Consider the following 15,122-nt stretch of genomic DNA (forward strand, 5'->3'; position numbering starts at 1 on the left):
AAAACAAAAAAACTGCGGATGCTGGAAATCCAAAACAAAAACAAAAACAGAATTACCTGGAAAAACTCAGCAGGTCTGGCAGCATTGGCGGAGAAGAAAAGAGTTGACGTTTCGAGTCCTCATGACCCTTCGACAGAACTTGAGTTCGAGTCCAAGAAAGAGTTGAAATATAAGCTGGTTTAAGGTGTGTGTGTGGGGGGCGGAGAGAGAGAGAGAGAGAGAGAAGTGGAGTGGGGGTGTGGTTGTAGGGACAAACAAGCAGTGATAGAAGCAGATCATCAAAAGATGTCAACAACAATAGAACAAAAGAACACATAGGTGTTAAAGTTGGTGGTGTTATCTAAACAAATGTGCTAATTAAGAATGGATGGTAGGGCACTCAAGGTATCGCTCTAGTGGGGGTGGGGAGAGCATAAAAGATGTAAAAAATTTAAAAAAAAAAATAATGGAAATAGGTGGGAAAAGGAAAATCTATATAATTTATTTGAAAAAAAAGAAAAGGAAGGGGGAAACAGAAAGGGGGTGGGGATGGGGGAGGGAGCTCACGACCTAAAGTTGTTGAATTCAATATTCAGTCCGGATGGCTGTAAAGTGCCTAGTCGGAAGATGAGGTGTTGTTCCTCCAGTTTGCGTTGGGCTTCACTGGAACAATGCAGCAAGTCAAGGACAGACATGTGGGCAAGAGAGCAGGGTGGAGTGTTAAAATGGCAAGAGACAGGGAGATTTGGGTCATTCTTGCGGACAGACCGCAGGTGTTCTGCAAAGCGGTCGCCCAGTTTACGTTTGGTCTCTCCAATGTAGAGGAGACCACATTGGGAGCAACGAATGCAGTAGACTAAGTTGGGGGAAATGCAAGTGAAATGCTGCTTCACTTGAAAGGAGTGTTTGGGTCCTTGGACGGTGAGGAGAGAGGAAGTGAAGGGGCAGGTGTTGCATCTTTTGCGTGGGCATGGGGTGGTGCCATAGGAGGGGGTTGAGGAGTAGAGGGTGATGGAGGAGTGGACCAGGGTGTCCCGGAGGGAGCGATCCCTACGGAATGCCGATAGTGGGGGTGAAGGGAAGATGTGTTTGGTGGTGGCATCATGCTGGAGTTGGCGGAAATGGCGGAGGATGATCCTTTGAATGCGGAGGCTGGTGGGGTGATAAGTGAGGACAAGGGGGACCCTATCATGTTTCTGGGAGGGAGGAGAAGGCGTGAGGGCGGATGCGCGGGAGATGGGCCGGACACGTTTGAGGGCCCTGTCAACAATGTTCAGTGAGCTTACATAAGTGAAGGAGTCCCTTCCCACCCTTGGAGCAGGTGAATGGCCTCTCCCCAGTGTGAACTCACTGGTGTCTCTGTAGGTTGGATACATTATTAAATCTCTCCCCGCACACAGAGCAGGGGAAGGCCTCTCCCCAGTGTGAACTTGCTGTTGTGTCAGCAGGTTGGCTGAATGAGTGAATCCCTTCCCACACTCAGTGCAGGTTAATGGCCTCTCCCCAGTGTGAACTCACTGGTATCTCAGCAGGTCCATTTTGCTTTTGAAGTTCTTCTCACATTCAGAACAGTTAAAAGGTCTCTGATCAGTGTGAACAAGTTGATGTTTTGTAAGATGTGCTGACTAAGCAAATCATTTCCCACACACAGAGCAGGTGAATGGCCTCTCTCCAGTGTGACTGTGTCGATGAAATTCCAGCTGGGATGGTGTATTGAATCCCTTCCCACAGTCCCCGCATTTCCACGGTTTCTCCATGGTGCTGCCGTCTTTTGTGTCTCTCCGGGTTGGACAATCAGTTGAAGCCTTGTCCACATACAGAACACATGTACAGTTTCTCCCAACTGTGAACGGTGTGATGTTTTATCAGGTTGTGTAACTGGTTAAAGCTCTTTCCACAGTCAGTGCACTGGAACACTCTCAGTGTCTGTCTCAGTGCTTTTCTAGTCCCACTGTAAAAGGAATTTAAATAGAACTACACAGAATATTCAGTGCAGAAACAGGTCATTCTGTTCAACTGGTCCATGCCAGTGTTTATGCTCCACTTCTCTCTATCAGCATATCATTCTATTCCTTTCCCTCTTGTGTGCAGCTTCTTCTTAACTGCATTCACGCTGTTTTGCCTCAACTTCTCCCTGTGGCAGCAAGTTCCACACACTCTGGACAAAGACTTTGAACTTAAATAGTACTTTCTTGGGTGGCCGATGAGCACTGCTGCCTCTTTTCTGCATTTCCTGCAGAGGCTGAATCGTTGCTGATGAGAAAGCGCTGAGCTCTGTAGCTGTACTCCTGTTTTGTCATCTCTGGAAATCAGGTGTATGAGGAAAATGAGCTCAGCCTTCTCAGCTCCCAGAATAAAGCTGTTACCTTGTGAAGGGACTTCAGACAAGTGCAGTGGATCACAAACAACTATTGTATGAATCATTGTCTGGCTATGCTGCTGTAAAACACCCCTGGATGTTAATGATGCTATGTGAATGAGATGAGAAGTATCTTCAATTAACAGGCTGAGAATTGGAATTCTCTAACCTCAAGGGCTGTGGGTGCTCAGTCATTCAGTGTAATCAAGACTGAATTCGGCAGATTTTTGGATATGGAAGGAATGAAGGGAAATGGGGACAAAGAGGAAAAATGGAGCTGATGTGGATCAGTCATGATCTTATTGAATGATGGAACAAGCTCGATGTCCTACACCTGCTCCTATTTTGATGTTCTTAAGCTATTCTTGCTGTATAGGGAACTCTTTAATTTAGTGGTATGATCAAAACAACTTAAGATTTTCTTTTAGTTGCATTCATTTTCAGAGAATCGTTGAGGTGTATAGCACAAGAGGCCATTTGGCTCATCATTCCTGTACTAGCTCTTAGAAAGAGCAGACTTGCTCAGTCCCACATCTCTGGTTTGTGTCCATAACTGTGTAACCTTCTCATCAGGTAACTGTCCATCTCCCTTTTAAAATTAGTTATGGAATCAGATCCCATGACCTTACCAGGCAGTTGGCAACAACTCTGAGTTTTACACGATAGCCCATTATGAAGGTTCAAAGAAGGTTTGGCAGTGAACAGTATAAGATGGTTTCAAGAATATCAACATCAAAATATGTTTAAATATTACAATTATTGGCTGGGAGGGCAGTCTTGTCAGTGTTCAAAAGATGCTTGTCTCCTGGTCACTGGGAACCATGAAGTCCCACCCACTTCCTGTTCCCTTACCAAGATGGCCACACATGCACCGTCTTCCACACTTTACATCTACCAACATGGCGGCCATTTCCCCACCATCAGGGCAGCTGTGAACCTGGTCTGTCACTGCAGGGCAAACAGCCTCCTCTTCTCCAAAGCTTTAAGCCTACACCGGGTGTGTATGAACATTTCCAGCACCATCCCCCCTCCCCCCCGCCCCCCCTACATCCCCCATTCAACCCTGAGCCCCACAATCTCTTTACCGCCTCCTGGAACCAGCTATTCTGCGTCCGCCCGTCTCTGCCATTCTCACCGCGCATGCTCAGAGCACAGTCTGGTACTGCGCCGGCTCATTTGACCCTGTCGTCATCGACAGGGGACTTTCTGGCCCTTGGGAATTCTGGGAGAACAGATCGCCATTAAACCAGGAACTAGCGATGAGAACAGTGTATTGTCATCCCATCAAGATTGCGGGCGGGAAGGGTATATCCAACGTCAGTTTATACAGTATACAGAAATCAGAATGCCCAGTCTCTCCACTTTGATGCGAAGTACAATGACCACCACTTTCCTGTTACTAACTCCAACCACTGGTTAAACCACTAAATATTTTCTCACGGTGTTTTCTAAATCCAATGCAGGCCTGTCATTCAGAAGGAAAGTTACGAGGCCTCTTTTTTTGTGTCCTGTCAAAAAATCTCTTTAATAAATTGGCAATATTATCTGCTTCAAGGTGGAAATGGGTGAAATAGCTGCTGCCGATACACCAATGCCCATGGGACAGAGAAATTCACTTCATCAATATATCTGGTACAGGACTTAGTTTCGATTCCCTCCATCCACTGGTGCACTGTCTGTGCCATGTGCACAGTCTACGAGATGTGTTTAGTCCACATCCAGAGAACAGAATGAATGGATAGCTACCTACAAATCAGAATTCGGAATATAAGTTGAGATGTTTCTCTGGTGTACTGGAATTCCCAACACTATGAATCTTACCTCCTGGGATAGAGTAATGATCCAGTTTGTGGGGACACAGGGGTGGATTAATGTTCGGTCTACAGTGCACTTATCTTGGGAGTGGATTATGGTTCTTCAAGTTACACTGCTGGGCCAACAGCTCAATCAGTTCCACTTTCAGCTCAGGAGACCTCAACAACCGCAGATACTGTCCACAGGGGAGATCTACTGGTGCAGTGGGGCCAACATTCATGCTTTAACTAACACCACTAAAAAACTGGATGTTGTGAAACAGTAGCAATGTGTATTTATATAATGTAATAAAATATCCTAAGGTCAGGGGAGTTTCAGAAAGAAAAAATTGACACCAAGTTACATTGGGCGATATTAGGGTAGATGGCCAAAACCTTGATTTGACAGGCAGATTTTAAGCAACTTTAATCAGGAGAGAGAGTGAAAGGTTTAGGGAGGGAATTTCAGAGTTTCACACCTAGGCGTGGCCACCAACATTGGAGTAAATAAAATCAGTGATGCTAAATAGACCAGATGAGAAGAGTGCAGATACCTCAGAGGGTTGTGCAGCTGGAAATTAGAGATAAGGAGGAATGAGGGCATGAATGAATTTCTGAACAAGGATGCAAAGTTTAAAATCGAGACATTATTGGACCAGGAGCCAATGTATGTCAGGGAACACAGGAATGATGCGTGAATGGGACTTGGCATGAGAATGCAGCAGTTTTGGATGATCTCATGTTTCCGTGTTGAGGTAGGGAGAATGTGAGAAGCTGGTCAGGAATGTATTGGAATCGTGAAGTCTAAAAGTGACACAGGTATGGATGAGGGTTTCAGCGGGAGATGAGCTGGGGTGGGGTGGAGACAGGTGACGTTATGGGGAACGAAATATGGGGTATTAATGATGGTGTGGATGTATAGTTGGAAACTCGTGTTAGGGTCAAATATGACACCAAGATTATGAACAATGTGGTTCAGCCTCAGACAGTTCCCAGGGAGAGGGATGGACTCGGTAGTTAGGGGACAGAATTTGGAGGGGTGACTGAAGACAACGGCTTTGGTCTTCCCAATTTTTAATTGGAGGAAATTTCTGCTCATCCAATACTGGATATGGAATACGCAGTTTGATAATTTAGTAACAGTGGAGGAATGGAGGGGGATGGTGGTGAGGTAGTACTGGGTGTTGTCAGTGTACATGTGAAAACTAACACGGTGCTTTTGGATGATGTCACCTAGTGGCAGCGGGTAGATGGGAAATAGGGGGGGTCCAAGGATAGATCCTTGGAGGACACCAAGTTCAAGGACTTTGGAGAGGAAAGGGAGGTCAGAGGTGAGGGGTGGCAATTTACCAGGATGGTGGGTCAAATGTTTTTTTTCAGGATGGGTGATGATGGTGAATTTAAAGGTAATAGGGACAGTGCCAAAAGAGAGAGAGAATCCCCATTAACCATATCAGATAACATTGGGAAGATGGATGGTCAGCAGTTTAGTGAGAATAGAGTCAAGGGAGCAGAAGGTGGGTCTCATGGGCAAGATGACCTCTAAGGGAGATAGAAGACAGGAGAGAAATAGGAGAAAGAAGTGAGTTCAGGGTTTGGACAAGGGTCAGTTTGGCCCGATGAGCGAGTGCAAGGGAGGGAAGCAGCAGAGGCAGCTGATCGGATTGTCTCAAACTGAGTGACAAAGGACCTCCATGAGATCCTCACAATTGTTGTTGGAGGTGAGGATGGAGGAGATGGGAGAGGGAGAGCCCTTCAAAATGAATTAACCTGTGTTAGAGATATTAAAAAGACCTGACAGTTGTGTGTTGAGCACAAAGCTGATTTATTAGACTTTTATCCAGAATATTAGCCCCTATAACTGGGCTGGAGTTTATTAACATCAACAGAAAAAGATCCAAATGAATATGGCCCAGTCCTGGAAGTGATTAAGAAAAATTCAATCATTGGAGTTACTCGTGAACTCGCTGGTGTTTCAGCAGGTTGGATGAGGTTGTGTATCTCTTCCCACACTCGGAACAGGTGAACGGCCTCTCTCCAGTGTGAATTTGCTGCTGTGTCAGCAAGTTAGATGACTGAGTGAATGCCTTCCCACAATCAGGTCAGGTAAATGGCCTCTCTCCAGTGTGAACTCGCTGGTGTGTCAGCAGGTGGGATGACCGAGTGAATCCCTTCTCACAGTCGGAACAGGTGAACGGCCTCTCTCCAGTGTGAACTCGTTGGGGTACAATCAGATCAGATGAACGTGTGAACCCAGTCCCACAGTGAGAGCACCTGAATGGTCTCTTGTCAGTGTGAACACCTTGATGAAACATTAGTTCCCGGGAACTTTTATAGCACTTCCCACAATCTGGGCATTTAAAAGGTCTCTCGTCAGTGTGAACTCGCTGGTGTGTCAGCAGATGAGATGAGTGAGCAAATCCCTTCCCACACTTTGAGCAGGTGAACGGCCTCTCCCCAGTGTGAACTCGAAGGTGCCCAGTCCCACAGTGAGAGCACCTGAACGGTCTCTCGTCAGAGTGAACACGTTGATGGCCAGTCAGTTCCCGGGGACTTTTATAACACTTCCCGCAGTCTGGACATTTAAAAGGCCTCTCGACAGTCTGAACTTGTCGATGTTGCAGCAGTGTGGATGAACAAGTGAATCCCTTCCCACACTCAGAGCAGGTGAACGGCCTCTCCCCAGTGTGCCTCCACTGATGATTTTCCACCTCAGATGGGTAATTAAGTCCCTTCCCACAGTCCCCACATTTCCACGGTTTCTCCCCAGTGTGACTGCATTTATGATTTGACAGGTCAGATGATTGGCTGAAGCCTCGTCCACACACACAACACATGTACAGTTTCTCTCCACTGTGAACAGTGCTTTTTTCTTCCATGTTCAAAATCCAGTGATATTCAGGTTACAATAAATGGGGCAACTCCTTCAGATCCTGATGTGATTTCTTTTTTCCGTTTCGCAACGGCAATTCCTCCCCTTCTAATACCCTGTGAAATTGATTTAAAACAGAAAAAAGGGAGTGAGAGAGAATCCACAAAAACACAAAGGCAGGTTGTGAAATTGAACTGAATGAATCTGGTAATTTGTGGGGCCGGCTATAGGAAAAAGTGACCATGAAAACTGCTGGATTGTCATAAAAACCCAACTGGTTCACTAATGTCCTCCAGGGAAGGGAATCTGCCACCCAGTCTGGGCCTACACAAGACACTGGCCTAGATTGGAGAAGATAACAAGAGAGAGAAGGGTCAGGTGGGAGGGGCAAGGGTTGAAAAAGAGGGATTACAACTCAACCAGAGCTTTCACAGAACCTCCAAAGCCCTCAGCCTCCACCAGTTAGAAGGACAAGTGTAGTAAGTGAATGTGAAAACCATCACCTCCAAATACCTCTCCAAGTCACACACCATCCTGACTTCTCTGACATCCAGTACTGGATGAACAGAAATTTCCTCCATTTAAATATCGGGAAGACCAAAGCCATTGTCTTCAGCCCCCGCCACAAACTCCACTCCCCAGCCACTGACTCCGTCCCTCTCCTTGGCAACTGCCTGAGACTGAATCAGACTGTTCACAACCATGGTGAAATATTTCACCCCAGACTGAACTTCCGTTCAGATATCCACATTATCACCATGACCGTATGTTTCCACGTCAGCAACATCACCCGACTCTCAGTTCAACTGCTGCTGGAACCGTCAACAATTCGTTTGTTACCTTTAGACTTAACCATCCTAACATGCTTCCAGCAAGCCACCCACATTCAACATTCCTGTAATCTTGAGGTCATCCAAAACTCTGCTGCCCGTGTGCTTATTCACACCAGGGCATGTTCACCCATCCCCCTGTGCCCGCTGACCTACAAAGGTCCCTGGTTTATAAACACACCTGTGAAACACCTTGGAAATGTCTAGTACATGAAAGGCGCTGTACAAAGAAAGATTGTTGTTGTGATTTGGACATTTATCACTGTTCCTTGGAGAGGAAGACAGAGTTAGCATTTTGAGTCCATATGACTCTTTGTCAGAACTAAAGAGAAATAGAAATGCGGTGAAATATAGGGCGAAATTTTACAGCAGCGGGGTTTTACGTTCCTACCAAAGCCAATGAGGTTTAGAATGTCTCGCCACATTTTACGGCCTCGTCCCTGCCAAAATGGAGTCGAAAAATTCTGCCCATAAGCTGTTTAAGTGGGTGGGACAGTTGGAGCTGGATAGAGGGCCAGTGATAGGTGGAGGCAAAGGAGAGATTGCCAAAGATATCATAAACAAAAGGACAAAGGGGTGTTGACGGTGGTGATATGAGCTAAAGGATGTGCTAATGGGAACATTAAGGGGAGAAAGCAGGACGATCAAGTGACAGATAGCCCTAGTGGGGGGTGCGGTGGGGGGAAGTGATTGAAATAGGCAAAAAGGTGGAGATAAAACAATGGATGGAAATACATTTTAAAAATAATAATATAAATAGGTGGGAAAAGAAAAATATATATATAAAAAATAATAATTATCAGAAAAAAGGGGATCAAAGGGGGTGAGGATGGAGGAGTGAGTCCATGATCTGAAATTGTTGAACTCAATATTCAGTCCGGAAGGCTGTAAAGTGCCTAATCGGAAGATGAGGTGCTGTTCCTCCAGTTTGCGTTGAGCTTCACTGGAACATTGCAGCAGGCCAAGGACTGACATGTGGGCATGAGAGCAGGATGGTGTGTTTGAAATGGTAAGCAACAGGAAGGTCTGGGTCATGCTTGCGGACAGACCAAAGGTGTTCTGCAAAGCGGTCACCCAGTCTGCGTTTGGTCTCTTCAATGTAGAGGAGACCGCATTGGGAGCAGTGAATCGAGTAGACAAAATTGAGGTAAGTGCAAGTGAAGTGCTGCTTCACTAGAAAGGAGTGTTTGGGCCCTTGGATGGTGAGGAAGGGCGAGGTAAAAGGACAGGTGTTGCACCTTCTGCAGTTGCATGGGAAGGTGCTGTGGGAGGGGGTTGAGGTGTAGGGGGTGATGGAGGAATGGACCAGGGTGTCTCGGAGGGAATGGTCCCTAAGGGGGTGAAGGGAAGATGTATTTGGTGGTGGCATCATGCTGGAGCTAGCGGAAATGGATCATCCTTCCAGTGAAGCTCAACGCAAACTGGAGGAACAGCACCTCATCTCCCAATTAGGCACTTTACAGCCTTCCGGACTTAACATTGCGTTCAACATATTCAGGTCATGAACTCTCTCCTCCATCTCACCCCCTTTTTGATCCCTTTTTTTCTAATAATTATTATCATTTCATATATATTTTTTTCCTTTTTCCACCTATTTCTATTATTATTTTTAAAATTTATTTCCATTCATTGTTTTATCTCCATCTTTTAGCCTATTTTGATCCCTTCCCCACCCCATCCCCACTAGGGCCATCTGTCACTTGCTCATTCTGCTTTCGCCCCTTAACGTCACCATTAGCACATCCTTTAGTTAATGTCACCACTGTCAACACCCCTTTCACCTTTTGTTTATGACATCTTTGGCAATCTCTCCTTTGCCTCCACCTATCACTGGCCCTCTATCCAGCTCCACTGTCCCACCCCCTCAAACAGCTTATTTTTCACCATATTTCTATTTCTCTTTAGTTCTGATGAAGAGTCATACGGACTCGAAACGTTAACTCTGTCTTCCTCTCCACAGATGCTGTCAGACCTGCTGAGTTTTTCCAGCAATTTTTGTTTTTGTTTCAGATTTCCAACATCCACAGTACTTTGTTTTTATCACTGTTCCTTTATCATCGCTGGGTGAAATAACCTGTAACTTCTTATCTAACAGCATTGTGGGAGCACCTTCACCACACGGACTGCAGTGGTTCAAGAAGGTCAAATATCATCTTCTCCACAGGTAACTGGGGATGGGTAATATCTGCTGCTGGTCTTGTTAGTGAAAGGGCAGGGGAGTGGGACCAGCTGATTTGCTCTTGCAGAGAGACAGCACAGGCAGGTGGAGGGACAGGTAGTATTGAGGAAGCGGGGAGGCTGCAGAAGGATTTGGACAGGATAGGAGAATGGGCAAAGTGGCAGATGGAATACAACATGGGGAAGTATGAGGTCATGCACTTTGGTAGGAAGAATAGAGGCATAGATCATTTTCTAAATGGGGAGAGAATTCAGAAATCTGGAGTGCAAAGGGACTTGGGAGTCCTAGTCCAGAATTCTCTTAAGGTTAACTTGCAGGTTGAGTCAGTAGTTAGGAAGGCAAATGCAATGTTGGCATTTATTTCGAAAGGATTAGAATATAAAAGCAGGGATGTGCTGCTGAGGCTTTATAAGGCTCAGGTCAGACCACATTTAGAATATTGTGAGCAATTTTGGGCCGCGTATCTCAGGAAGGATGTTCTGGCCCTGGAGAGGGTCCAGAGGAGGTTCACAAGAACGAACACAGGAATGAAAGGCTTAACATATGAGGAACGTTTGAGGACTCTGGGTCTATACTCGATGGAGTTTAGAAGGATGAGGGTGGATCGGATTGAAACTTACAGAATACTGAAAGGCCTGGATAGAGTGGACGTGGGGAAGATGTTTCCATTAGTAGGAGAGACTAGGACCCGAGGGCACAGCCTCAGAGTAAAGGGAAGACCTTTTAGAACAGAGATGAGGAGAAACTTCTTTAGCCAGAGAGTGGCGAATCTATGGAATTCATTGCCACAGAAGGCTGTGGAGGCCAGGTCATTGAGTGTATTTAAGACCGAGATAGGTAGGTTCTTGATTGGTAAGGGGATCAAAGGTCACGGGGAGAAGACGGAGGAATGGGGTTGAGTAACTTATCAGCCATGATTGAATGGCGGAGCAGAATCGATGGGCCGAAGGGCCTAATTTCTGCTCCTATGTCTTATGGCTCCTATAGGACGGGCTGAATGGCCTCCTCCTATATTGCAATCATTCAATGAATCTTTGACTCAGTGACAAAAGGACCAACACTGGAAACCAGGAACTGACGAGGCCAACCCCGTAACAAACCCACTTCTCATTGGTCCGCCTGGGTTCCGAGACTCGAGCATGCGCAGTGCGAGTAATGGCGATGGGCAGATTTTTTGTCTCATCTGCAGCCGGTAAGGATTCAGTAACGTGGAGAGAGCGATGGAGCCGGCGGCTGGACCGGGAGGGTTTCTAAACACTTGATGAAGGCCTCAAACCCCGATACGAACTGCAGCTCTCGCGTTCGCAGATTCCGCGTCTTTTTCGTGGAAACAGGCCCAGGTTAACGGCTGCCATCTTGCTTCAAAGGGGAGCAGAGCGCATGTGCTGGCACTTTGTTGACGTATGGAAAATGGGCGGGACTTCGCCGTCCCGGTTCCCAATGGGGTCCTAGTGAACGGAAAGTTATGTATCCCGGGTTGAAGCTGGTTTTTAATCAACACCTGCCCCTTTACTTCCCTTCTCCTCACCGTCCAAGGGCCCAAACACTCCTTTCAAGTGAAGCAGCATTTCACTTGCACTTCCCTCAATTTAGTCTACTGCATGCGTTGCTCCCAATGCAGTTTCCTCTACATTGGAGAGGCTAAATGCAGACTGGGTGACCGCTTTGCAGAACACCTTCGGTCTGTCTGCAAGCATGACCCAGACCTCCCTGTCACTTGCCATTTCAACACTCCACCCTGCTCTCATACCCACATGTCCGTCCTTGGCCTGCTGCATTGTTCCAGTGAAACTCAATGCAAATAGGAGGAACAGCATCTCATCTTCCGACTAGGCATTTTACAGCCTTCCAGACTGAATATTGAGTTCAACAATTTTAGATCATGAACTATCTCCTCCATCCCCACATCCTTTCCGATTCCCCCCTCCCCTTTTTTTCCAATAATTTAGACAGATTTTTCTTTTCCCACCTATTTCCATTATTTTTAAATGTATTTCCATCCATTGTTTTATCTCTACCTTTCAGCCTTTTTTGACTCCTTCACCACCACCCCCCACCCCCCAACTAGGGCAATCCGAACCTTGCTTGTCCTGCTTTCTGCCCTTAATTAGCACATTCCTTAGATAATATCACCACCTTCAACACCTCTTTGTCCTTTTGTCTGTGACATCTTTTGGTTATCTCCACCTATCCTGGCCCTTTATCCAGCTCTACCCTCCCCCCTTAAACCAGCTTATATTTCACTTCTCTTCTATTTTTACTTAGTTCTGTTGAAGGGTCATTCAGACTCAAAACATTAACTGTGTTCCTCTCCTCAGATGCTGCCAGACCTGCTGAGTTTTTCCAAGTATTTTTGATTTTGTTTTGGATTTCCAGCATCCGCAGTTTTTTGCTTTTATCTGGCTTTTAATCAGCCTCACCTACTGCAAGGCTGCAAGTTATGCCTGCTTCCTAGGGGAGTCCAAGGGCCATGTACATACTCAATTGAAAAGTTGCAGCCCCTGTACAGTTACCCGAAGGGGCTGCTCCTCAGTGTTTGGTTACACTTTAGCCTCAGGCTCCTAATCTTGGGCTTCCCAGAGTGGAGGAGGGTGAGTAAGTCAGAGGATCTTCTCCTGGTCTTCGCCTGCTCTTGAACTGGTTAAAACAGCAATTTGTTGGACCTGAATGAGCATGGGCCATGGCGGGGTGGGGTGGGTGGTGTCACACTGCCTGGCAGCCTCTGATAGAGAGAGAGCATGCAGTGTCCACGCTTGCTACTTTCCACAATGGGCACTTCTGAGTATAGAGTGTCTCATAGACACTGAAAACAGCATTCTGGTTCAGCACAGAAGCTTTAGTTGGTACTTTGTAGCTGATTTTGTCTTCATTTAGTTTATTTGGATCACATATTTGTGCAGACAAGAGAAAAATCAATATTCCATTGAAAGGAGAATTGTCTGTTCTCAATTTCTATAACTTTACCGTGATGACTTTTGTAAGGTCCTTTTACAGGGTATTGGAAGAGGAAGTTTTACAAATGGGAGACGCGAACCAAAAATCATGTCAAGATCTGACAGAGTCACACAATTGATCAGAACCTAAATATCATCATCCTTTGAATGTGGAAAGAGGAAAGTTTGTTCTGTCTTTGGGAGAAGATTTCAAACATCAGCGTGACTGGAAAAGCACCGAGGCACATACACCCGAGTGAGAGTGTGCAAGTGAACTGACTGTGGAAAGAACTTTAACAAGTTACACAGCCTGATAAAACATCACAGTATTCACGGCAGGGTGAAACCGTACACATGTTCTGTGTGTGGACAACCGATTGTGCAACCTGGAGAGACATAAGGACACCGGCACCATGCAGAAACCGTGGAAATGTGAGGACTGTGGGAAGGGATTCAAGTTTCCATCCCTGCTTGAAAATCATCGACGCAGTCACACAGGGGAGAGGCCGTTCACCTGCTCTGTATGTGGGAAGGGATTCACTCAGTCTTCCCACCTGCTGACACACCAGCAAGTTCACATTGATGAGAGGCTGGACAACCGCTTGGACTGTGGGAATGACTTTCAAAGCTCCAAAGACCTGGTCAGGCACCAGGTTGTTCACACCAAGAGACAGTTCAGTTGCTCTCACTGTGGGAGAGTGTTTATACGACCACAGAACACGAACGCGTTCACACTGGGGAGCGGCCGTTCACCTGCTCCGTGTGTGGGAAGGGATTCACACGATCATCCCACCTCACTACACACCAACTGGTTCACACAGATAAAAGACCTTTCAAATGTTCTGAATGTGAGAAGAGTTATAAAACCACAAGTGAACTGCTCATACATCAGCGAGTTCACACTGGGGAGAGGCCATTCACCTGCTCCGTGTGTGGGAAGGGATTCATACGATCATCCCACCTTGCTAAACACCAACTCGTTCACACGGATAAAAGACTTTTCAAATGTTCCGAATGTGAGAAGACTTATAAAACCACAAGTGATCTGCTGACACACCAGCGAGTTCATAATGAGACGAGGCCATTCATCTGCTCCACATGTGGGAAGGGATTCATTCATTTATCCAATCTTCTGACACACCAGAGAGTTCACACTGGGGAGAGGCCGTTCACCTGCTGTGTGTGTGGGAAGGGATTCATTCATTCATCTCACCTTTGGAGACACCAGAAACTTCACAAGTGACTACAGGAGTTGGATTCTGTTGATATTGCTGCTGTTAATCATGTCTGTGACTGAACCTAGTTCATTCTGAGAGCTGGAGTTTGTCCATGCTGATGTCAATAATCCCCATAACTGGGCTGGAGTTTAATACTCTGATATCTGAAATGAACTGATATTGTTTCAAACACACCATCAATGCATTCACACTGGGGAGAGACCACTCACCTGCTGTGAGTGTGGGAAGGAATTTACTAAGCCAACCTGCCTCAGGTTATACCAGTGAATTCACACTGAGGAGAGACTGTTCAGTTGCATTTCCTGTGGAAAGAGGTTCAGGGAATCATCCAATTTGCTGAGACACCAGTGAGTTCACAATGGGGAGAGCTCGTTCACCTGCTCTGTGCGTGCAAAGAGATTCACTCGGTCACAATGCCTCCTGAGACATCAACAAGTTCATAAGTGACTGTGGGGATTGGATTCTGCCGTTAATCATGATTATTAACCCCTATAACTGGCTGGAGTTTAATATTCTGGAGATGTCACTGAATTTCGAGCCTGCTGTGTCCCTTTTTAAAAGCATCATGATTTTTCCCCTTAATTCAAGAACCCTCAACAGGAACTCATTTACAATAAAATTATGAACTTTTACTTCAATCATAAATTGATCTTTGGTGCAAATTCTACAATCAGTGTCTGAGAGATTAACATCTGCAATTAGAAAGTGCTGATTAATCCTTGCTGACAATTCTTACTGACTTCCACATTCTTCACAGTGACACCTTTTTGACATGAAACTATCAAGGAATATAAAAAAACAGTAAAATATTTCACATTGATGTTGAACAAGATTGAATGTTGATGAAGATTGGAAGTTGCTAAGTTCAACACATTTGAACTCAGTGACAGTTCTGACACAGCAGCAACAACATTTGGTAAAGGGGGAACCCACAACAAA

General features: G+C 45.9%; 1 protein-coding gene across 2 annotated transcripts; it reads right to left on the minus strand.

The window, feature by feature from the left end:
* Positions 1–5,862: 5,862 nt before the first annotated feature.
* LOC121270614 (zinc finger protein 239-like) lies at positions 5,863–11,392 on the minus strand. 2 transcript variants are annotated; one of them, XM_041176000.1, is made up of 2 exons: positions 11,117–11,392; positions 5,863–7,119 (listed from the first exon to the last, which is right to left on the minus strand). In XM_041176000.1, exon 2 carries the CDS (start codon positions 7,008–7,010, stop codon positions 6,234–6,236), a length of 777 nt encoding a protein of 258 aa, XP_041031934.1. In that variant the 5' UTR covers positions 7,011–7,119; positions 11,117–11,392; the 3' UTR covers positions 5,863–6,233. The 2 variants fall into 2 exon arrangements, with proteins under 2 accessions (XP_041031934.1, XP_041031935.1); XM_041176001.1 differs by lacking the exon at positions 11,117–11,392 and adding an exon at positions 10,633–10,675.
* Positions 11,393–15,122: the final 3,730 nt, after the last annotated feature.

This window comes from Carcharodon carcharias, chromosome 27 (genome assembly GCF_017639515.1).
Source record: "Carcharodon carcharias isolate sCarCar2 chromosome 27, sCarCar2.pri, whole genome shotgun sequence".
Classification (NCBI taxonomy): Eukaryota; Metazoa; Chordata; class Chondrichthyes; order Lamniformes; family Lamnidae; genus Carcharodon; species Carcharodon carcharias.

What these genes read in the sequence shown, in the direction of transcription:
- LOC121270614 (XM_041176000.1), bottom strand. Translation starts at nt 7,010, where the DNA reads ATGGAAGAAAAAAGCACTGTTCACAGTGGAGAGAAACTGTACATGTGT.